At 30.6% G+C, this 27153-nt stretch overlaps 1 protein-coding gene across 8 annotated transcripts in view; it reads right to left on the reverse strand.

Moving 5' to 3' along the window:
- LOC110997550 (zinc finger protein 135-like) overlaps positions 1-27153 on the reverse strand; it is a 77782-nt gene that overhangs the window by 23250 nt on the left and 27379 nt on the right. For all 8 annotated transcript variants that reach the window (XM_022265770.2, XM_022265769.2, XM_022265767.2 and 5 more), the window contains 2 exons: positions 26757-26825; positions 4619-4850 (listed from right to left, as the gene is read on the reverse strand). In XM_022265770.2, the coding sequence (XP_022121462.2) occupies positions 4619-4850; positions 26757-26825 (301 nt within the window). The remainder of the gene's footprint in view (positions 1-4618; positions 4851-26756; positions 26826-27153) is intronic.

The following is a 27153-nucleotide window of genomic DNA, read 5'->3' on the forward strand; positions in this document are numbered from 1 at the left end:
TTTGACACTGAGATTTTGTACTGATATTCATGTTTACGTCTACTACTTATATAGTAATATTTTTAACTTTCACATATATCAAGTCAAGATAAACAGAACAGGAGCAACAAAGCCTTATACTGCTGCCTAAAGTACAATAAACGCATAAGAAGACAATTTAGAAGATAGACCAGATTAAGAAAACATCAGTTATATGGCACAGTGCAGAGAAATGCCGGGCCAAAAGTATAAATGTATTTAAATCTGAAATGAATATTTTTTATTATATGCCATAGTTAGCTAGGTATATATGTGTGTAGGATGACACAAATATAATTTAGTGGAAAGCAAGGTACGCTTCTGATATCAAATTACCCGATAAATTCTACTGAAATTTTACATATTACTTTCGTATTCAGTGAAGCGTATACAATTGCTTAATTTCACCCTTAAATGAGAAAACTTTTCGCATTGGCCAGTTATAAGACAAATCTTAAAAGTTTTTACTCTACATTAAATACATCCAATTGAAAAATCCATATATACGATTATCTATATTCTTTTTAGGTTTCAGACATAAGATAGCAAGAAGCACCGAAAGTAAAATAGATTTTAAGTCTAGTCTGAAGACGTCAATCTATGGCAGTTGAAGTCACAAAATCAAACTCCGATTTCTAATTTCGAAATTGAACCATAGATCACCTACATCTCTATAAACGGAACAATATATTCTTCCTTATTAATTAACTCTAGAGACCGTGGACTACACAGACCATGTAAACGAGAGAATTTCTTTAAAGAAATAAATACAGTATCTATAAAGTAAAATGATCGACAAATTTGTGATCAGACAACGATAGTACCAAGGGATTACATTAATTAATATAGTAAAGCTTTGACCAAAAATCGCGAAACTATAATGCAGCGTGACATACCCACCCCACTTTGGGATACATAAGGGGTGGGGTGAAAATCGATAGAATCAGCGACGCGATGACTGCCGGACCAACCATTTTGACTATATACATTTTATAGTTCACATTATGTATAATGAGATGCGGTACATTATGCCGAGCTTACGTTGATGTTGGATGAAAGGAATTATATAAAATGGTTTACGGATAAAAATGAGAGCAGTGTTGACCTAGTGGCTCCAGCGTGCGACTCACATACGTCGTAAGTTCGATCCCCGGCTGTCCACCAATGGACTTTCTTTCTTTGTGCGCATTTAACATTTGCTCGAACGGTGAAGGAAAAAATCGACGACGTGTGTCAGGCACTGGAGGCTGATCACCTACTGGCTTATTAGAATGAAAATTGATCATGAAACAGATTCAGAAATCTGAGACCAAGACCTAAACAGGTTGTAGTGCCACTGATTTACTTTATTTACGGATAAAAAATAAATAAATATAAAAACACAACTTCCGCTATTAATATGAATTACTTTATTAACAATACACTTGTCAAACAAATGCTACACCTTAGTTAATGAAATGAATGAAATTTGTCGTGTTTCAGTTCGAAGGAATAAATTAACAGACCAAATGTCAGTAATAACTCAATCCTAACTAATTACGACGTATTTGGAGGAATAAAGTCAAGAATCATCGAAAAAATAAATATGAAGCACTTTATTCAAACCTGCTATAATAACAAATTCAAATTTAAATATCATTATTATATTTACTAAAAGTGAATTTAAAATCAAATTCACAAGCCAAAATTACAGTGCATCTAAAATAAACTAGAATTAATAAAACATGAACGCATCGCAGCATACGGAATACGTCTTTGGAATTCCAAATTTAAACTGACCGCCCATTATAAAACAGATCGCATCGAGTTATTTCCCGCGCGAAAATAAATGAAGATTATAGGTACTACGTAGCATAGTTAAAAAATACTTTATAATAAAGAGATACAGATTACATTAACGCAATCGATTTGTCAAACTGACATTGGTTTAAACTAATAATTCTAACGAGAAGGTAAGTCTTGGTTTTTATTTTTTTCTCTATCTTTCTTTATATCTAATAATAAAATTTCACTGTGCGAATCTACAATAAGTTATAAACGTCCGCTATATAAAATAAAATCGTAAAACCTCTGCTTAATGATATAATTAAATAAACATAAAACTACATTAGCAATAAACAACTTAATGTTAATGAAATAAGCAATCGTTGCGTCACGTTTTTATAACCACATTTATAGACAATTTATAGTTCCATATGTCAGACAACTTTTATAATTAAAACTACGCGCGTTTCATTGGCCGAAGTTTCCACGAAAAAAAAACTGGCTCGACCGTGTACGTGAAAAGCGGGAAAAAAAATTAGCCAATGGCCAGCTTTAGAGCGCGCGGCGGCCAATCCCCGCGTGGCATTCGAACGTAGAATACGTGTTACAGAAAAAATTCGTTTACGTGTTTTTCCGATGGGCGTTACCGGCATTACTATGTGCATAATTCTATTTCTAACTTTTTTCACACTCCTACGTTAGTTTAAATTTACTTGTTTTTACACGCTCTAAAGGTTAGCTATTTGTTAGTCTATTGCGCAAATATAAACGAATGTTTTTGTACAACATCTATTAAATTAAATTATACTTATGGACAAATTACATCGCGAACGCCTTGTAAAAAATCTTATGAGCTTTTGTTGAGCAATTATTTTGTAGTCACAAGAATTGCTTATAATAATTTCTTATAATAACGTCAACATTTTTTAATTTAAAATAATTATATGTACACATTATACGACAAAATAAAGTAAAAATCCTGTGTTCATCGTTTTACAAATGAATAAAAAATTACAGACTATGAAAATGGAACATGTTGTCTATTCCCACGTTTTTTTAATCGAACACTACTAAAGTTGCCAGTAATTAAATATTTATCTATGGTTGAATGATTGGTAGGTAGTACGTAATGAGTTTTTTAATTGTCATAATTGTCAGTTTAATGTCCACACATGACAACCTGGCGGGAGGTGGTGACTTTGTGACATTTTGCATGGTCTTTAATTAAATGGCACTATATTAAAAGAAGAGAGGTTTTGGTGCGAACAAATTATTTTACTAACTAGAGAAATATATTATCCCAACTTATAAGTTAATACTTCAATCTTTCGCAGGAAACATAGGTAAAGTTAAACTTATTGCAATATTATTATTAGAACGACTTATGAGTTGAATTTTTCAATACAAAATATTATGAACCAATACCTAATATAAGTAAATCCAGGCGCGACCGAAGTAAATAAAAAAAGCAATATGTACTACTGTAAATGTGTAACATTAATATCATACTAATGTTACACATTTACAGTAGAGACATATCAAATTGTCGACAATTACCGATGCCACCCTTTGATGAAAAGAAAATTGTGGGGTGGACTTGAAAAACTCCCTCAATAATTTGTAGTTTCGAAGATTCTTTGTTTGAATTTATGAAAAGTAATTTCATAGACAATCTAGTATATTTTACGTAACAATAATGATCCTGGTTCGTATAAAAAACAAATATTGAATTTAAAAAAAAGAATCTTTCAAAATTAAATATGGCGGACGAACTAGCATTTGATACACTCGAAAGCAAGTTAGGACAGCTGATCGTTATAGTATACGTTTTCTATTATTATCTTACTTTTATATATTGAGAAATAGTAGGTTATAAATCCAAATATAGCTAAAGATTGTATAAAAACAATTAAAGCTGGATTTTACAAACGGTCAAGATAAAAACGTCAGGTGGCAAGTTTCTTAGAGATGTTCCGCTTCGCAGAGCCAAAACTCGATATTAAACTCCTCTCGAAAAGATTGGCTTGGCTTGACATTTGTTACATAACTTAAGGGTTCCGTATTGAAATCAAATCGTTGTATGCTAACAACGCATTAATGTTAAAAATGTAACTGAATAGTGTAACAAATTATAAAGAGAAATAAATATGACAACATCGAATTTCTGTAGAATTAATTAATGTATATGATGAGGATATTTTGTATATATTTGATAGAAAAAAAAACACAGCGACAAAATAGTTAGCTTTCATATTAAATGCAATATCTCGTAAAGTATTTATTTTATTATTCCAAACTGAATTATTAAAACTGTTTAGAGCAAAAGGAGTTACAGTTACGGTACAAGTAAGAAAACTTAAATTTCTATCACGGTACCCTAAAAAGCCAAGACAAAGACTGTCCGAGTGAAGAAAATATTTTACTAATTTACAAAGTTTCATCCCTTTTGAAACGTTTAAAAAGTTTTTATTTAAAATATATCTCACCTAAAAAACCGTCACTTATGAAAAAGATTCTATTTCTTGTCCAAAAGTTCATTTATGAGTATTCAGCCAATTTTATTATATGTAGGTAACCAATGTGGACTACATTCAATGTAGTACTAATCCAATGTAGAACTTGTGACAGCAAGGATGGTATATGGATATACTTATAGTGGATGGGGACCCTAACCCGGGGTTAAATATAGAACTGTTTCTGATTTTTCTTTATTTTTCGAGACTAGACGTTTGCCTAAATAGGTATTTAATACAGACTACGAAGGATGCACCAAATATATATTTTGTCGTTATTAATTACTCCAAAATGTTGCTAACAATAATAAAAAACTACTAACCTGTATGTAATCTTGTGTGTTGTTGCACATGACTCAGCTGCTTGAACCTTCTATCACAGTAGGAACACTTGTACGGCTTCTCCCCAGTGTGGACCCTGATGTGCTGGACCAGCTGGTGGTTAGAGCTGAAGGACTTGAGACACTGCTGGCACTGGTGAGGCTTGACTTCCCCTCCTAACCCTCGCTGGAGTTCTCTCGCATGCATCTGCATTGCGTTCTTGTGCATGAAGATCTGAAAATATAGGGCTCTTAGTAACATAATCCCTTTATATGCAGGGTTTTGGTAAAGTTTAGAAATCTATTGCTCAGTTATTCAAATTTGTATAGATATACATGAATTTTAATTTAGTAGTGAGGAGAACTTTTAACACTGGAAAATGGACAAAAAGATGAATTTTATGGAGCAAGAGGCTGCTACAAAATTCATCTTAAAAGACTTGACTTAAATCGAGTGTAATATTTAAATTATCCAAAGTCCGATAAGAACTATACAGATAGCGCAGGAATATTCCTGTGTACCACAAAGTACCTACTTGCGTCTCTAAGTTAAGATACATAACCCTAAAGTCTACTAATAATATGAACATTTGGAAACTATTAATGTGCAATTGATAAACGAGTTAATAAAATTATATTAACTAAGGAAGGAAAAGGGTAAAAAAATATTATTTTTAGCTGATGTCCGATATTAATGTTTGTTTCCTTGTAATTTTTTTTTTATACGTAATAATTTCGTGGAAACAAACAACTGAATTGTTTCGCAATAATTGATTAATACATTTAAGACACGAATCTCACACTAAGCACTCTAAATTAATTAACTAAAGTCAAAACTTACAAACAAAAATTGCTTTCACAAAACATTTTATCGTCAACTTTAAAATTTTCCAAACTTAATTATTCTACTTGAAACTTTTAAGTTGAGACAAAGAAACATTTTTGTTCGCTTTTTGTGTTACGTAATTTAATGAATTATCTACCTTAGACAGTGAAATTAAAAAAATCTTACGGCAGTATTTTTAAATTTCGAAAAATCACTATTTGTTTATTTAAACTGTCTTATTAAATAAATTGTCTAAGATATGATCTGTGGTAAACGCGACAAAGATAGTCTAGATGAAGCACTCTATAGTTATAATAAATAACATAACACCGAAAATAAGTCTTGGCTTAAAGGTCTCGATACCCGGTCATAAAATTATTAAAAAAAATAACATAACATGTGGCATTACTCTTAGGTTTTTCATCTTTTAATAAAGTAAATCAAGTTATGAGTAGCATCTATATTTGTTCAGAATGTTTTTGCTTTACAAAATCGCATCAAATTACCATGAGTAAGCGCCATGACTTGTGAGTGTTAGATTTCACAAATAGTCCTATAATTTAACCCCAAAGAAATAATGCATCGCGATATGGTTAAATTATACAGACTTTTGATTCACTGCCAGTTTTCATAATTATTTTTGTTATTCACACTATACAAGTCGCATACACTTGCAAGACATTGTATTGTCTTTTTCATTCTTAGCTCATAATTTCTTTATCAGATTATGACAGTGCAAAGAAATAACACACTGGAAAAAATCTTGATCTAATTTGTTCTTCAAGGTACAAAAGCCCAATATGAATTAAAGTATGTTTTATTTGCTTTACATCTATAATACATCTTCAACTATCTATTTAGTTAATATGTTTTAAAATTAAGAACTTTGCTATAAAAACATTACTTGATTGTACACTGTACTTATCGAGGCTTAATTGTAAGCGATTTATTTCCAATCTTATGCAATATTAAAAATTTAAAACAGGGAAATATTCATTACAGAATATACGAGTCAGTTCTAATCTTCTCTAACTATACGCTTAGCTATATTTATTGAAAACCCCCAGTTTCTTGCGATTGCAAAGAAACGACTTTCGGCACGCAATCTGTACACTGCAGGTCGTAAAAACAGTAACGTGTCATGTTAAGTAACAGCAGAAAATTTCTCTGATATTCCTTGTGTAATGCTATTTAATTACAAATTTTCCTTATTATAATAATGTGTTGATACAATTATTTGAAGTACGTACCTGTGGTAATAAAGCATTGTGAAACAGGTTAAAATCCCACATATCACTATACATGTTTAGAGACGTGTGTCAGTTACAAAGCTCCCATGAGTACTATGATTAATTATTTTTGCCCCAGTTAAAGGAAAAACTTAGTGTAAACATTTATTAAATCAACTTAAATGTACTTTATAAATTTAATTATCCGCTTCCTGCCCTAATCACTTTATTTTTCAGTAAATAATAGGGAAAACCAGATTTGTAGCTAAATGTGGGTATTTTGTAATTGTTATTTTCTGTAATGTAAGATTGGATCTTAATTAACAGAATTGTTTTTGTGTCTCCCCAAAATTACAAATGCAGGAAAATATTTTTATGAGGTAAACTCCCTTTGTTAATTTTGGAATCCCAATCCAAGTTTTCCTATTATCAACATGTTATTTTTAAATGTGTGGTAAACAATTTTAGTACATTTATAATAATACATTATTGATCTACATAAAATTGTGCCGTTTATCATTAACATTTAAAATAACATTTTCAATATTCATTTAATAATTTTTACAAATAGGTACACCAAAAGGTTTTGTGGACTTCTATTCCTTTCTTACTGGTTTGTTAAATTTGTCCTGTAGTGTAGCCCTTTCACGCGTGCTAGAAAGTGGAACTAGACGCTTTGATCACGCAACGAAGAAATTGTAAAGAATTTATGCTTTTGATACGGTATGATGCGGGTCTAAGGTTCAGAGCCCGGAAGAGAACTTATACTTGTTAATGGTATTAATATTTAATAGCAAAATAAATATTTATATAACCAATATTTTATACCAATATTTAATACCAGTAATAATGTATGTACTTACATTTGTAGGTAAGTTTTTACATAACAAATTGTTGTAATTAATTAATAGTTTATAAATTTTGTTTTTTATTTTTATGTATTAAACACTGAATAAGCCAAAATTGTTATCAAACCTCAGAGTAATACAACTTGCAAAAATTCGGGAAATATAATAAAACCTAAACCTCATTTGTTATTTAAAAATGGAATCATTTATAAAAATCCCGCTATGATCGCTTAGCGCCTCCCTCAGTAATTAGCGACGTAAAAAATTAACAACTTTAGGTAGTCGCTAGAAATTTAAATAAAAGCTTTATTTTAAAATTTCATATAATAGCATCCTACCAAAAGGTTTGTTCTCTTATGGGCGAATTTTACTTGAGTTTCAGAAAGTCTTAGACCACGAAACACATTGAATAAGCTGCTCCATAAACTGGTCTGCGGGCGCTATTCGTAAATGAGTTGTCATGATCATAAGTTTATTTATTAACTACAGATTTTATTATTCAGAGGTAGAAATTGGGGAGTGGACGGGTATTGCAAATGCGGAAGAGTTGCTACATCTGGTGCAAGACAAGACACGCTTCAAAAAACTACCAACCTCCAGTAATGGAGAGACACTTAAAGAAGAAGAAGAAGATTTTCTTATTATTATTATTGATTTTAAATATATATTTCTTATTATTTGCAAGCAAAGTTGTGTGCATTTGCAAAACACGCCCTTACACCCCTGGGCTGTGAAATATGCGGAGGCTATAATTTTTCTCACAAATTGTCCGGCGAGCGAGCATTAACGCTCTATTAAGAAAAACGGCCCGAACCCTTCTACACTTTAACAAGATTTTTATATCGTGATCAAATGGAAATTTTTGATGGAACTAAAGGGAATTTCATAATATATAGAACATGGCGATTAAAAAGAGTGGCGAAGAGTAATTAACTCTCGCCAGTTCTTCTCTGCCGTTCTACGCCCTTGATTTGAGAACTGTCAGTAAATGTAAAATTAGAAGCATTTAAATACATTAAATATCTTTTTATAACGGTATATAATAAATGATTTTGAATTTGAATATTTGAAACAAAAAGTCAAATCAAAAAGGAGTTGGTTTTGTATTATATTTGTCATAGAAGAAATAAATTAGGATGCAAGTGTTAAGCATGTATAAAGTACGCTGACTTAGTCCTAGTAAATGTCCAAGGTATTAAAATCTAATTAATCAATCCTGCGTTAAATATTATTACTTATATTGCAATTTATGTCCTTCGTGAAATGGTTAAAAATACTCCTTTGAGTCCAATATAGCCTTCAAGTTTCTTTCGTAATGCGAAACATATAAATCCTAATGAATATTTATCATATTTAAAAATACATGTGACGGCAATAAAATTACTAAATACTTGACCCAGTATCGGGGTCAGGAAAAGTTAAAAATGTGAAGATAAAAAAAGAAACGGCGTCGTAAAATGTCGCGACCTCAACGGAAATTGAGTCAAGTTCACAATGAACACGTCATGTTAAAAATTATACCGTCTTCACAAGTAAATAATTTAACTGAATAAAATCTGTATGCCTGTCTTTTTTTAATATTTTTTGTGTAAAGAAAGTGTGGGCAAGAGTATTTGTAATGTAAAAATCTAATAGACTTTTGACCTTATAGAATGTCGGGTAGTCGCGTTTTCTTTCATGGGTACTATTTCATACCCATTAGAGAGATGGTAGGGGAGTGGATCGAGAATGATCACCCGTCTCTTCACGTGAACACCATGTTGTTCACACTTTGTCGATACCATATGGCTTTTCAGGGATCCATACACACAAACATACACCCTCTCACCTTACTAATAGGAAGAACACTTGAACACTCCACACCATAATATAACTACTTGTTAAATAGATTGTAAATTATAACATAAAAGTTTTTCCAATGAGTCATATACTTGATGCTAGAGTTTTTGTCTGATATATGCGGTATGCTGAAATACAGGTTCACACCTAGTTCAGCGTCAGATAAATATTCTTTATATAACTAGCGCAATTAGATATTTATAAGCTTTTCCTGTGAAACAAACTTGAAATAAATTATTATTATTATTAACTCATAAATTCATTTGAACAATATGTTTCAAAAGACTGATTCGACAAATGCACAGGTGTGAAAGTGTCAATTAGCTACTTATCACTTCCCGTCACACCGGCAATTTTTTAATAAAAGGGGTGGAACATAGCTAATTACTATGGTGTAAAATAATTTGTTTGACTTGCGTTATGGTGTGATAAACTAATGTGATTATTATAATTTGTTTTTTTCCGTATTTTTCCAAGGATTTTGTTTGAAATACAAGTTTCATTTTATTTGTAGTTGGAGTATCCTAAATTAAATATAGAAATTTTTTGCTTATCGATGTACCTGCTGACTTCCTAGTTAACCTCTGTAGACAATTAATTGAGCAATAAGCAGTAATTTAGAAGAGCAGCAAACAGTAATTTAGAAAGAAATCAATACCTGTGAACATAAAGAAATAGATATTATATCCCTCTAGAAATAAATGAATATCTACATACCTATTAAGTAATTTCTCGCAATTTATGAACAAACATTAAGACATGAAATTTAGCACATGGGAAGCCCAAATAGATTTACATTTCATTATCATTAAATTCCAACAATATACATCAAACTGAATCACTTTTTGAAGTCAGATAATAAATGTCTTCAACGCCCTGGTTTAATAAATACCAGTCGTTATAGCTACGAGTCGTAGTAGTTAAAAAATAGCTGTCAAGTGGCCATTCAAGAGAATACCAAAATGTATTTGGTTCGTACCAATTACACATATTTTTGTCGTAATGTACAGAATCACGGGCACTAGCAGGTATCTTTATTTTACTGATAATAAAAATAAATAAACAACAAGAATTGCAATATCTTTAATATAAAAATGGATTTTTATGCCAGTTCAAGGCAGTACATTACTCATCCATATCTCAAACCTTGGACTTTCGTAAACAATACGTAATATGAATACAAAAGGCGAAATGACTTAAAAATATTAATAAACTTTTACTTCTTAATTCCCAAAACCACTATGTGACCAACAGTGACAACCAATAGAGTGATCTACTGTTGTCTTGAACGCTATTAATTTCTAATATTCATGGAGAAAATTGCTTTAGATCTTTAAGTTTTTATCTTTCGTGGGTCCACGCTAAACTAAACACATACATTGATTGTAATAATATGGCTTATTATTTCTTCGACTATTTCAGATGAGATCCATTTCTGAATCTGTTTCATAGTATTTCTTTTTTCTAATAGTTGGTGATCAGCCTGTGCCTGACGTATTCCTTTAGAATTTGTTGGTCGAACCTCTGACCTCAAGGTTTCGGTTCTGTTCTTAAATTTTCGCAATTGTTAATAATACGAAAACAATTCAAGGAAATGCATAAAGCATATAAGTATCGATAATATTATAAAAACATAAAAACATGTTTATTTCCTGTACTTAGGCCTTGGCTGTATAACTTTTATTTATATAACACGTTAGATAATGATTTAATATAATATTGGTATTCTTATCTTTATTATTATTTACTTTGACATGTTTTATTCTTCGGTTAATTTTCTGTGTGATGTAGGTGTTAATTTTTTTTTATAGTATTTGAGAGGTCATAAATTTGTTTTTACTTTAATAGTATATGTATATAGATTGCTTGTATTAAGAAAGACACTCACATAAATCAGTAAAGTATTATTTTTAACGAGCCGCACTTTACATGCTTTACAATAGAGGAAGGTTAGTATTTTTTGTGCAGAAATTTACTTTTAAAGTGAGATTTTCTCATGGGAGGGTAAACCGCTTTGTTACGTAACGCGTTACGGCGAGAGTCTGTCTAGCTTCCCTTTCTCTCACGCATACGGCAGCAATAGGCAGGCTCCTCGTCTCTCACTCTAACTCACAGCTCTAGCCATATTTCAGAAAGACGCTTTTTCTCTCTACTCAGGGTTTAGTGTAAGACATTTTTTGTTGTCAGTTTCAACATCTAACCTCAAACTATCATCGTTTTTGAAAATGATTATAAAAATATGATGAAAGAATCAGAAAATGATTAGAGGAACATTAAAGAATTTAATAGTTCAACTTAGATTAGTTAATATTTCCGTCGGGCGTCCCGAGACGCACCTATTTTTATTACTATATCTAAGAAGTTATTAACGAAATAGTGAGTTTTCAAAACATATATGAAAAACTGAAATTAAAGTTAACAATTATTTTTCGAATAGCCCGTTAACTAAAGCCCCTCGTGCGCCCCGCTTTAGGAAACATTGCTCTAAAGTTTAAACATTTAGTTTTTTCTTGTCATTTTAACAATATCTCTATGACCAAGCAAGTATATTGTGATTACTTTTAACGAACTACAACGTAAAAATATTCCAGTTGGTTTTAGCAATTTATTTATCTACAACCAATAGAGCAATAACTTTCATATCTATAACATAACTATGACATATATCAGTGTAAGTTTAGATAAAAACAAAATCAATGATTATAGGATACTCATGGAATGTAGGCTATCGAGCGAGAAAGATATATCATGCCCTCTCAAAAGATAACAATCTACATCTACCGCCCACGAGGTAACTTCCTATAACAAAACTTTGGTAAGCAATTAGCCATTTTAAGTTTAGGATCATAAAGTTGCTTTTTCCTATCCAAAATAGTCGCTTACTGCATTTCGTATATGGGGAAGGGCTATGCGTTTTTTATAGATAAATTGTGGTGCTCAATAATTAATTTTTACGTTACTGTAATTGGAATTGTAGCAATTTATGTTGGAGTCCTTTATGTTAACATCCATTTGCACTTCATTAGAAATTTCACATGCGATCTATACTTGACGATTCGTCAAAAAAACGGTTCATCATACACACGTACCTATTTAGCGATTAGTTCAAAAATCTAAATAATTATACCTAATTATTTTTTTGGCGTGTATCCAAATTAAGAAGTTTTTTTTGTTTTAACAATATTTATTAATTATGTAATTTACTTCCAGTACATTAGTAACCGAGAAAAATTAAAAATATTAGGAATTTTTCTATCTCCAGCGCTTGCTATAGAAATAAATTTACACTGGTAGTACGGTAACAAAACATTTTCTAGCGCACTGGGAGGCAAAAGCATCAAGCCTTCTGGAGGCGTTTTAATAATATGCATATAATATGATATACATGTTATTCCCCAGTATGAAAACTGCTTATTAAACCTTAGACTTAAAAATACTACGAAAATACTACCACTGAGTAATCGCATTCCTTCACACACACATATATAACTCACACATCCGAAACACGTGAATGTGTGCGTGGGATAGAATAAAAAGCGTAATAAAGTACCGACACTGACCTATGTCAACAAACGGAGCGCGCTCGTGTGCGAAGAGCAAAGATGTATAGAGACTTTCATAAAAAATAAATTCGAAAGTACATCCATCCAAGTTCCATATTCAAAATACTAGTCAGGTTAAATACTACCAGTAGGAATAACAGTAGGTTATACAAGATGTGACAAAAATACAACCAGCTTCTTTTAAATTTAGAATCCGGATGCTAAAGCGTCCCCATTTTTTTTTATAATCAACCAGTCTTTGCCAAACAAATTTATTAAATTTGGTTGCTCCTACCATAGACAATAAGAAAAGCGTCTCCTGTACGTCCTATATTGCTTGCGATATAGAACATCAATCACTAACAACTAGTTACTAGAGAGATACTGTTGTTTCTATGACGTTAGAGACACATGTTTGATGTTTGAAAATTCTCAAGTGGTCTTCAGTTATAAATTTTAAGACAGACTAAAATTTTCTTAAATAATAAATTTATTATTATTAATAATTTAAAACAAAATTTAAATTATTCACCATTTTAGCTGTTAGATGAGATTTAAGACCCCATTATTTTTGTTAAATTAATTTGGCATCTCTTGAAACTAGTTAGTTTTCTCGTCTGTCCCTAAGTTGTCAGTTTTACTATGAGTCACTCATAATAAAAATTATATCAGAATACTTACTATTCCTTTTAAAACTACGTAGATATCACAATTCGCAAACAATGACAGCGCATTGAGATAACCTCATTTCTTTCTACGCACACAAACACAGCTGTAATGTATCCATACATTTTAGTTTTACAGGAAGTATCGAGTTACGTGAAAATAGACACAATAGTAGGTACGAACGAGTAAATAATATTATCATATTTCATTGCACAATGGATAGTAGAAAAATGATGAATTTGATTCTATAGTAAATAATTACATTCTGCTAACTTATTTAATATGATATATGTACTTAGATAAGTTGTAAAAATAACACATGTATGTTTGTTAATTAACTGTTTAAAATGTTTTTGAAAACGTACAGTATACTAAATAGTTAAAAGCATTTTAAAATTAAAAAAAATATATAGTATAGTAATTTCATGTAATTACCTACTCTAATTTAAATTCAATTATTTCTATTTTTTTTTTACTTTTTCTAAATTTTTATACTATATATGTATACTATTTATAATAAGAAACAGATTAAATCCTAAAAATATATAAAGCGTAGTAGCAATCACAAATAATTTAATGTTAAAAAATTGCTTTCCTTGAAAAGTAAAACATGCGTGGTCACCGTTATAGGCATCTAATGGGACTGTCACGTATCGTAATATAAAAATTATACACCGAGCGAACGTAGAGTAATGCAATTTTATCTTTGAGATTGAAACCTGAGCTTTCAAATTGATACATAAAAACTTTTTGCAAATTTATATAAATCTTAAACGACAGATTAGACTACATTTATTATAATTATTGCATGTTAATTGTGTAATATAAACAGTAAATTTAATTAGTTTTTAAACATTCTAAGAATGCCGAGTTTTCATCTCAGTAAATTTAATTAAGCAACAAATTAGTGGGATAATAAATAATAAAAACTTTGAAGACTTTTTATTAAAGTAGTTTTTCATGAATATTTATATAAGGCGTGAAGGGCGCCATAACTCTATACCAACATAACAGTACTAAAGAAAAATGTACGTGTTAATTTTTTAAACAATGGTGGCGTAATAGTGTTCTAGACTAGAATATTAAAGGTGTAGGGTGTCTACGAACAGGAACCCAACGAGTACGTATAGGAAAAATTATTGACCAAGTTATAATTCTTCCTAGTTCAATTGACCAAGTTTTAATTATTACTTGTTTTAACCATGTTATAATTATTACTAGTTCACCCGCGTTAATCTCAACCCCATGGTATTTGGCTATAATTTTGTTGCTGAGTTAATAATATTAATATTGGTAATTTAAAGTATAATATCTCAAAGACTGTCATTGAAGTTAATAAAAGTTCACACAGATTAAAAAGTTTACAAAAAAACCTTCTACCTTCGTATTTAATTCTTTATAATCTTAGAAAAGGTTATATAGTAAGTCAATCTGTAAATATGTTTTTATATTCTATGTTCCATCATACATTAATATTTTTAAGGACAAAAAGTCTTTATAAAGACTAAAAATATGTACCATTTGTGGAAGAAATATGAATCAAAACGTCAATATTTTTATCAGCGTTATAAATAATTATTGATTCTTAAAAGGCGAACGTACCTTCAGGGCTAACTGATAAGAAAACAAAGGACTATTTTACTTTAGTCCTAGATAAGGTCCAGCTTTTTATAAAATAAATTATAAATTATAAGTAATACGTAAATTAGGTCTCAGTATAGTAAACGAAGTTCAACAAAAGTTAATACGCTACAAGCCCTGGGTGTAGTAATATTTTTCTAATACTGGGTGAAAGTCAATTTCTTCCGCAATACAAAGAAGAAAAGCTGCAGTAAGAATCTATTGAGGACCAAATTTCATTGAAGAGTTATAGTTATAGTTTTATAGTTATTTAGGTAGCCAACCAGCTCTACAACCTTCTTAGAATTGGGTCTCAGATTTCTGTAACTGATTTGTGATCATTTGTTTTTTTTTACAGGCAAGTCGATTTTTTGACCTGCCTCACGTTTTCCTTCACCGTACGAACAAGTGTTATATGTGCACTGTGCATATAGATTATAGACAGTAAGTCCATTGGCACAGCCGTGTTTGAGCCATTAGGGCAATACTGCTTCAAGCCTGGTAGATTAGGTAGCCAACAGCTCATTTAAAAAATATACAAAATGAAAATGCCATGAACGGCTTACAATAGGAAGAGTTGGTATTCTTTTTATGTACAGCTTAGGCCTTTTTTGATATTAATTGAGTAGCGTCATATAGTTTCCTTATAGAAAAAAGCGAAGAAAGAGCCCGTTATTATAATCTAATCTATAAATACGCTGCATCGCACTCGATTGTAATTTTAAATAGTTTCATGCAGTATGCATGCGTACCCGGGTCACGATCAAAGCTATGAACTTGCATTTTTACATTGATTATTGTCAATGCTTCTGTCAAGTGATCTCATACAAAAATGCAAGACTCTACATACCTACTAATGCAAAATAAACAGGAAGTTTTTGGAGCAAAATAATAGTTGGTTGTGTCGTTTACAACAATTTATGTATGAGTTAATTCCAAGTAATTCAGTTGATTAGGCAAAATTCGTTAATTAAATCTTATTATTACAATTAAACCGTTAATAAAACCTAAACTGTGTTATCATAAACGGACAATTGTCAAATAATTAAAGTCTGTGGTGAACTTAAAACAAACACGAGGTATTTCCTCCAAGCTATCTGTGGTTTCTAAAAATATGCCATAACTAAGGGAAATAATAAAAGCGCAGTTCTATCCACGTGCTCCATAATAAAAATAAAGTGGGAGTCTGCAAAACGAGAGGGGTCAATCACCTCCCTAACCTAAGACAAGCACGCACACAATCACAATTGCGTATACACGCACACATAGAAGAACACTCCTACATGGAAGCGGCGCGCGCGCCGAACGAGTTTAGACAAACGGAAGAAATATTATTCTCTTTTTAGGTTTGAGATTTTGCGAAATTTACATTTTATGATTTTAATGATGTGCTTAGTTATAGCGCATTTTTATTATAATTTAATTGTGACTATTGAGTCAGATATTATAATTTATAAGATTTATTTCGAGGGACGGAATTTTCAATTACATATAAGTAATATCTAGAGAGTAATTGAAATGTAAGAAAAACAAATGAGAAATACTAGGTAACACATATCTCACACAAAGTAGTTTAATATCTCATTTTGTAGATTCAATAAAATTGGTTCTCTCTTATAATCATTCTCAGAGTTGCTTGTACGGTTAAAAATAATTAACTAATATTAGATTTATAATTTTATATGGCATGGTAAAAAAATTAAGAACCATTGATGTAAGCAAAGCGATTTATACAGCTATATAAGCTATACATTTCACAATCAAGCTATGAAAGAGAAAGGTATATTATCTATAACAAAAATGTGTATTTGCGAAAAATGATATCGTGGAGTCCATTGCTCTCCGCGTACGTGTGTGCGTATCTTGACCTACGACAACGATGTGTATGTGTGAGTGTTGCGTAACTTACTTTTTTATCTTTACATTTCATTGTTACATGATTGAAATTCTGTATTAATTTGGGAATTACCATTTATGTACTAATATTTATCGGTGAATTTTTCTTCTAATTTCTAATTCTGGAATACACAAAATAATTCAGTACATAAAAAAAAATACTACACGTATCGGTTGCATTATAATCACGTAGGCCATGACCATTTTAATACATAATATAAATTCATAAGTAATCAAATAGATATGTGTAAATTGTTTAAATAATTGTATATAAAAATGCCTGAGAACATGGTCGAGATGTGCAAACTTGCGCCGGTTAAAACAATATTTAAATACATATTTATTTTCTTGTAACCTCGGTAGTTTGTAATAAATATTTTTTTTATACATTTTATTGAGTTTAAGAATTTATTTACACCGAAGATAGTAACATTTGTTTTCTCATTTTATTTTGCTTTGCCAGTTTTATTATTAATTACATTATTTTATGTTTCAATATAATAATAAGATATTTCGCGAGTGTTCTATGCGTCCTGTTTTTTGTTTGTGTCTGTGGGAGGTAAAGTATATATTTCAACATTAACACTACCGTTGACAATTTTCGTTTATATTCAGTTACATCAAGGATATATAGGAAAAGGGTTAAATATGTGTTGTTAAAGAAATTGTGTATCAAAGATTACTGGCCCATGCATGTACTTAATATGTTAAATTTACCTTCTTATTTATATAGTATATGCCTTTTATATAAAATAATTTATAGCTAAAATCAAACACGACTAAATGCTTCACGGTTTAAAAAATGTTAGGTATTTTTCACCAAAAACCTAACTTTTTTAAAAGAAAACTGTATGAACATTTACAAGTATTCTGACGTAGTTCGTACAGTACGTTTGGTTGGATATAGGAACTGGTCATAAAATATGTACAAGGGCTCTTTTGAATAGCATCTTTATTTCGGTTCGGGCGACTCATTATATTTTTAACACCCGTTTTGCGTAGCCTTGGGGACGTGCAGACAAAAGAAGTTTATTTCTATATGGTCGGGCCATGTACAACTTATTTAGTGAAATAATTCCTGAAATGTAGCAAGGAATCCTTATATGTATATATGTGGATGTAGATCATGAAACAGTAGTAAAATAATTAAAAATTTGTTTAAACGTACAATATATAATACATTCCAAAAATTTGATGTTTTTATATTCTTACAAAAAGGCACTATATATTTTTTGTAGTTCTAGAAATTAAATAAAATCAATGATTAGAATGTCAAAAAAAATTCAAATATGTAGGTACTATCAATATACAAAATTCCTTAATGTTCCTGAGCGAAGCCTGTGTATAAAAAAAAATTACTTCAGTTAATATAATTTATCAGTTGCGTTTAATCAATATAATTTATACAAATAGAGATAGAGCAATACAAAAGCCGGCTTTCACCGATACCATCTGATTCCCAACTTAAATCGATAAAAAGTTTGCTGTGTTCTATTTTCAAATGCATTCCATATTTAACTAAATAGAAAGCGCGGTTTAAAAAAATCAAATGTCACGATTTGACATTTAGAATGCGCATTTACGACCTTTTTAGCTTTCTCCCAGCTCCACAGATTAATGATAAAGAATTTAATTAGACAACTGTACTAATGACGCATAAAACTGTGTCATAACATCTGTTTTTGTTAACAAATGTGATTGTTGTATTAATACAAAAATCACTGACTTTATGCGGGATTAACTAGATGGGTCAGTAGGTTAGGCGTATTTTATAAAATCTAAGTCTAATATCTGCGATCGGAGCTGAGTAATGCGTTAGGCCCATAAAGGTGATTTTAATAAAATCTATTTAAAACACATTTTCTCTCACATGACGCTATAAGGTTTTACAATATATATAAAATTTACCTGCATCGATATCCTAGAGCAATAGAAACTTGCACATTCGTACAAAATTCGTGCATTTCACTCAAAAACATAGCACAGATTAAAACAATCAAATCACATCCCGGATCACATGAATTTAGAACGCGGCGTAAGTTAGTTTTTTGTTAGTTGCAACTAAAAACGTCTGTTTACGTCAAATTTAAAAATGGAATACTGCAAAAAATCGTTGTGCACTCAGTCCGTGCCGTAGGCGTTCTGTTTATAAGTACTATAGTGACTTTAGAAGCATGGCATCGTAATGCACTTATGTGTAGGTACTCGCTAAGTTTTTTATTATAGTCGTTTATACCGCGGTGCCTTTAGTTCGAGGCTCGCATGCGACGACCAGAATGAACGCTCTTGATAATTTTGTTACGTAACGAAATGATGTTCGTTTTGTTTTCATGTTAAATTGCAATATGTTTACTCGTTTCGTTTTTGTTTGTCTTAAGTTGCGGTTTAGGTAAAATCAATTGTGTTTTTGAAACTAAAAGATACCATTGATTTATCTTTGTATTCATTTTTAGTAGAATCGGTCGTATTTTTATAAGATTGTTTTACCAAAACGTATATTCTTTCTTAACGTTGTTACGGAAAACTGAAGCAAGATATTTTTTTTTTTTAATAATGTATCAAGATATGTTAGTCCTCTTCGGCGATAATACGTGAAAAAGAGACAGACATATCCACCTTTTTTCATAACATACACCGGTGACGTGGTTTTTTCGCGAATACTTTTTTATAACCATCCGTATTTGGGATCACTTGACATTTTTATATGTCTGCTAGGTGGTCTCCAATATTCAATGAGAAAATAATAAAATAATTTACAGAATGTTTTTATGTAGGCTTTGAAAGTATAAATAAAGTTAATACAGCGTGAAGGCTCATAATATTACGTGATTGGAATTTTACGACTTTTCATAGCTGGTTGTTAAAGTTTCTTCAATGGCAAATTGGAAAAACCAATACACTGTGTGTGAGCAGTGTTGGCCTAGTGGAATCAGCATCCGAATCTCATCTGAGGACTTCGGTCGCCGGCTGTGCACCAAAGGATTTTCTTTGTGTGCAATTAAAATGAGCTCGAGCGGTTAAATGAAAACATTGAGGAAATTAGCTGGCCTTAGACCCAAGAAGTTGACGGCGTCTATCAGGCACAGGAGACTAATCACCTACTTTTCTATTAGATTGACAAATAATCAGAGAATACATATATCTGTAGGTCTCTCAAAGGTTGTTGTAACCCCTGATTTATTTATTTTTAATACAATATTTTCCTATCAAAATAAATACTTTTAATTATCTATGTAATTCATTTATACGTATTTAATATATCAAACTATCTTTATTTCTCAGTTATTGTAATAAATTTGACTATGACACTAATAAATTATTTATTGAATCAAAACGTTGTTTCTTTATTGCTAACTAAAAACTTTTAGTACACTTAACATTACCAACAAGCGTATAATAATTTGATGACATATTGAAAAGAAAAGTACTAAGTCCTAGGTCTTTAGCTCACTCGTGCGGCAAACGTTTAAATATGGGGGTCCGTCAAATGACTTGTCATTTTAAACTGTGGTTAAACCGCCCTCTGATACCGTATGTTTTGCTAAGTTTTGTCTTAATAAAATCATAAGAGTATTGAATAGTCTAGTAGAGCAGACATTTGTGAAACAATTCAAATTGTCAAATCAAACCGCCACAATTAGGCCACACAGACGAATTACCGAATTCGATAGTTTATTAAAATTATTCGGTAAATTTGTCGAACCTCGGCTCCATATTAAAACAGCTCCAATTTTTTTCTGTCGTTCTGTATGACTTGGTTGTAGTACCCAAGAAACATTTGGAAAGCGCACGGCTTTAGACCCCTTTAAAAGAATTTAAAAAACTGTTAAAATTACATGCATGATGTATCAGTTTCCAATAGGTTGCTTTATCTTTTATTTTTTATTATAAGTGGCATTTGTGATCAGTTTAAGTTAGGTTATGTTAAAGCCAAAAAATTGTAAGGTGCAAATCTTTCTTTCATTTCACAAATCATGATGTTATACTTAGTTAACTTTAATGCGTCAACACATTATTACACCATTCTCGAGTGATGAAAATACGTAGAAAAAATTTGAAGCTTTTTTTAAGTTAAAGCCGTGCTTTACCAATTAATTTTGAATTTCAGTTTATCATAAGTTTCTAATATTGACTGTGTTTCCTTAACAACTTTCGGGTAATTTCTTCCTTATATGTATCATTTAAGTTTCTTATGTGAAATTTTAATTAATTATTAAACATTTTGTATGTTGCACGGAAAATACTGTATAGAAAGGCTAAGAGTACGGTATAATAAAAGTTGGGAATCTCTGGGTTCATAGTGTAGGTAGACTGTGAATAGGATTAGTCTGCTTATAGATGAACTACATTAGGATTACGTCAATGTCAATGTTATACTGTTGAATTTCACGAAGTGAACTCAAATTCACCACCTATGTAGAGAGGTCAGAATAAAAAAACGCGATGAAAATTATTAAAATGTTTTTTGTGCTCTTAAAATTTCATATTTACTTGAGCTGAAAATTCATCTCGGTAAAGTCCAGGAATAAGCCAAGGAACAGAATGGGCTTCGTTAGCATCTTTTAATTTCAGCTAATTTTTATCTTCAAGTTGCGTCTTTTTTCTGAAACGCGCCATTAGCTCGCTTGTAGCGCGCTCCGTGCCACTTGATACTTAATTAACTTAGATATATTTTAGCAAAAATTTATACAAAATAGTTAGTTGGAGAAATTTTTACTTAAACATTGACTGATATGACTCACTAACATTCATATATTATTATTTATCTTTATATAATTCAACTGCGTGTGTATATGTAATTGAGCTCCTTTTAAACGACTGGCCGACCGATTTGAATGAATTTTTTTGTGTGTGTTTGGGTACTTATTTTGATTAGAAAATCTTTAAAGATTTTTTAAATGATACTTTGTTTAATAACCTAATTTCTTGTAATATCACGCAGGACAACGTCTGTCTGGTGCACTAGTATAAATATTTATTTATTTCTTTTGTACTTCTTTATTTAATAATATACAAATTTATTAAAATACAAGACAAGATTAACGTGAGGGTGACATTATAGAGAATAATTGTATGTCTATGGTGATGCCAAGTTTTATTGTTTGACTTAATAACTATATTATTATATTTATTAATTTAATAGTTCTTTTTTAACATTGATTCAAATGACGTCTAACAAAATTAGCGTGGGAGTGTCTTTTAAACTTAGAGTTATAACTATGTGTCTAAGGTAATGCTAAGTATTTATTGTTTTAAATAATTACATTTATTAGTATATTACAACCGAAACCTCAAAAACGCAAACGCTAAAAGTATCACTTCATCCGGTCGAGGTATGCTAAATGAATCTAATTTTTCCTGTTTTTCTCTTATTCCGAGGGGCGCTCCGACATTTTGTAGTGTTTGTGATCATTTTAACCTTAAACGTTTTCTGTCATGTTCCCGCTTTTTAAATTGCTCCCTTTTTTACTCCCACTTAGTATTCATTAGCTAGTCATATTGTTAGAACGCTTTTTCTATACTTTTTATGTTTTTTATTTCTACTGTATATTACCCTTTTAAACCTTTAAAATTTTGGAAGCGTTGAAAAACATGAAAGGAAATTCGGTTAAATAGACTCGATAGTCTATTTAGATAGATATATTTAGATTTAGATTTTTAGAGATCTAATATATTTTATATATTTTTGTTATACTATCTTAACGCCTGATATATAATATATTTAGATCTTTTTTATATAAAGTACAAACTTTAGTTATATTATTTAATATGTGTTATTATAATGTAACAACAGTATTTGACAAAACAATCTCATTAAAAACCACATTTTTTTCACGAGGAAGGGTTTTTTGTCATAACTCATTCCTCGGAAATGTTTTTTGGCGAAACTTGAAAATTTATTAAGCAATTAGCGGTGAGCTTCTCACGGAGGACATTAGAAAACTTTCTTATTGCACATAAAAACTGCTTTTTTTTGGACACCTGCTCGCTACTGAATATTTTAAATTATAGACAGTAAGTATCTTATTTTATAATTCCTAGACTAAGAGAAAATAATGCCAACATATTTTGCACTAACTATATTATGATATATCTTGTAATAGATAAATATATGTTAATTGTGTAACTATACCATGTTGCAAATTACAAAAATTATTATTGAATTAGAATTCTATGTCTTTTGACTAGTGACGGCATTATTATAACAACCTTAATACAAAGACGAAAAAAAAAACATTTGAAAAAAGAACGAATTCAAAGGGTAAAGAGAAAAATGTGCAAAACGTTAAAAATTAGATTCTAAAATGAGTTTTGACTGTTACATCTTGTCGAGATGGTAATTATGAAGAGTGACCGGGGTAAAACTGTCCAGGAGAATGGTTAAAAAAGCTTAATGACGCTTTTAAACTTAATAGCTTTTATGCAGAGTTGATAGGATTTTTTAGTATCGTTGATGTTTAAGGAAGAGTACAATTTTTAATATGAAATCGAGAACACTTAAAAAGTTAAATTTTTTGATAGCTGTAACAATAAGCACCTATTTAAAAAATAAAATAAAAATAAGATTCAGATTTCTGTGTCTACTGCACGATTTGTTAATGTAATAAGCAAGTATTTGTTCAGCCTTTTGTGCTTGACACACGCCCTCGATTTTTTGGTTCTAAGGCAAGCCGGTTTGTTTCCTCATCATGTTTTCCTTCACCGTTTGAGCTAATGCTGATAAGGGCTAAAGTCCCTCATAGAAAGAAAGTAAATTTGTGCACAGCCGGGGATTACGACTACGACCTTAGAGATGAGAGTACCATGAACCCACTACGTCAAAACTGCTAAGTAGGTACCTATTTACTATTTATCAAATGGTAAGGTCAGGTCTCTCAAAATGTAATTAAAACTTTTTTTCTCAAAAGTAATCCAGCAAGCAAAATTTAACAGTTAGGTTCCAAGGTTTTTTTAGGTTAAATTTTGATAGTTGTTTAATTTTTAGAGATTACAAAATATATTTTTTTTAGTAATTGCTGTGTATGTTTCTCAGTAAATATACATCAACGACGCATGCGATGATTCACTCAAAACAAAAAACCAAATGAAAACAAACAACTGTCCCCGAATGTCAAAAGTGTCTCAATATCGGAACAAAACAATCGAAATTTGAATTTTAAATACGCGGGCATTTTGAGATTTTTTTCTTTTGAGAAAGATAATAAATCTTTTCGCAATAACTATAAATTCATTGGGGATCGACATGCAAATGCGAGTTTTTTCGACAACACGTATCAAGTGCTTTAGAACAAAAACTATAGAGAAGTTAATGATTATTATTGACTTTTAAAATACAATATTATTTTTTTACCGCAAGTAAAAATAATAATATGTATATATGAATAATAAATAGATTATATGTGTATGAAAAATAAGGGTGATAGATGGATAGAAAATCACTGTGGACAGTACAATATTTTAAAGTATTATAAATATAGATTAAAATTTGTGTCAAATTTGTGACAGCGTGCGTTTCTCATCATAGAAGTCGTGGGTTCGATCTCCGGCTGTGTATCAATGGACTTTATACCCATGTACCCATTTAACACTCGCTCGTCGAAATCAGCTTGCCAATTTTTTTTATAAATAGACACTCTGCTGTACATTTACCGAAATTATTCAATCTTCAAACTCAGGACTCCGAGTCAACGATTTTAAATCTTAACATATGTAATAAGCTCCGGGCTCGGAAGAATAGTTTTTTATTATACACTGATTTTAGATTATGTTTGATACGTTCACACACTCAATATACTAAAACAATTGACTTGGGGTCAGATTGATCATTGACACGGGAGATTTTATTGAATTTGTTTGAGCGAACGACTGAAATTGTAATTTATGTTGTAACCTAATAAAAGAAAGAAAAATTAAAAAATAAAATAAAAAAAGACTTTTTATGTTTTAACGATTATTTTATTTTCTATATTTAAAATGTTTGTGCTTATAACTCACAATAAATTATTTGTTCGTTTGAAGTTATTATTAATAAAATATAAATAATGTTTCGATTATCTATTAATGTGATTGTTAATAACGAATTTTAGGATACATTGCAAAAGGAATTCAATTGACGTTCCAAAATATTTTTTATATATATTGCTCTCAGTACAAAATGTAATTTGACGTCCAGTTGGAAAAGAAAACTGTCTCATTTATGTTACCAATACATTATTGTATTCTTTTCTGTATTGTGTCTGTGTTTTTAAGTATAAAATAAATTAAAAAATGCGTAAAGACGACTCCGCACCACTATTTCCGCGGCGTAAATACAAAAGTATCAAGTACTCGGTATGGTTCAGTTTTTATTTTGCCAAGTTCCGCTCAACGTCCGACTTTAACGTTTTTTCATGCACCTGTGCCGTTTCTTGTACAATGTAATAAATGTAAATGGCGCTTTGTTGCTTATAAATGGTGTAATAAAACATGTATATTTACTTATTAAGATAACATCGTTAGGGGTAGAAAATCTTTTTTCAAACCATTCTATATTCAAATCTATAAGAACTCGGTATTATACTTTTCGTAGTTCAATTGTTTATTTTGTAATCCTTGACTTAAACGCGAAATGTATATACATACTCCTTAGTAATGTTCTTACTTTTGATTCAGTAAAACGACCGGTATTTATGTTTATACCATTCGAATGTGGATAAATCTTTGTATATGATAATATTTTTTGTGTGTTAGTGGATTATTGAACAGATTACAATTTATTTATTTTTGTTTGTATAGAAAATGTTGTTTTCTATATAAAACCTATAAGACGGAAAACATAATAATTATCTCCATACTTTAGTCATAAGTTATTAAGTAATTTAAAATGCTTTTGAGATAAGGGAACTGTATTTATTATATAAACATGACGTCACAGAGTGAATTACCAAAACCCACCAAATAATTATTAAATAATTCATGGAGCTACCCGTGCCGGATATGATTGCGAAAATCCGTAAAATTTCAATGTACACTTTGACAATACAATAACTCAAAAAATACAATGCAGATGTACCACTTCCTTACCACCTTGTACGCATCTGCGAAAAATAGCGCGAATCTCGATCGGAATAAATTGTTATCGCCGCGGGCGCATTCGTGCTATGTACAGGTTAAATTAATACAATAGACCATAGATTTTTGTATCCGCTGCTAGGTCTTATCGGACTTCCTATATTGCGTTTAAAGGGTAATTGTTTGGTAGAATTTGTAAAAAGAATATTGGTTAAACCAATACCCCATATGTGTTTTGGTAGCTTTGGTGAAATCTATTTTTTTAAATCAACATAGCTACCGCTACAACCTTGGTGTGTTACCAGAATTAATCGTTAATTTTAAAATCAATAAAATAATTTAAAGTCATTCCAATTTCAAAAATATACATTGTAAATATTTTTGACGTGTGTTTCACGTTTAAATTAAGAATTTTAATGACAACGAAAGTTTAGAAACCAAGTTCATATCGAATTCCATTATTAAATAGTCTTGATCCATAGGTATATAAATTTAGAACTTTAACCAGTGACAATTGCGGCAATGAAACCCCGTTCTTTTTATAAAATACAATCTATTAATTCTGGTTACAAACCAAATGTCATTGGAAGATAACGATACGCATTGAAACAGGTGCCAACTCACTCGTTGCAGGGTAGACCAGCATTCTTCCAGGGTGCGCTCGCTGATTGTCTGACCCGACCTCGCTTGTTGCTGTAGAACGAGACACATATTAATTTTATTGATTACTACATAAAAACATAGCAGCAATTTTTAAGCGACGGAAGATTACAACCACACAACGTCAATATTATTATGTAAAAAAATAGTTTCATGTAAAAACTTGTTTTTGTAATTGAAATTAGTAGAAGAACCAAACCCAAGCAGTGTTAGAACTGTTTTATGGTGAAAAAATAAAATTAAGTGAAGCGACACAAAGTTAAGTTTTATAAAACGAATACACTGCCAATAACATTATGGAAACTCATTTGATTTTATTGCGTTTGTTCTTACGTTTAACAGAGTTGCTTGCTATGTTAAA

The sequence above is a fragment of the Pieris rapae genome, chromosome 13 (assembly GCF_905147795.1).
Source record: "Pieris rapae chromosome 13, ilPieRapa1.1, whole genome shotgun sequence".
Classification (NCBI taxonomy): domain Eukaryota; kingdom Metazoa; phylum Arthropoda; class Insecta; order Lepidoptera; family Pieridae; genus Pieris; species Pieris rapae.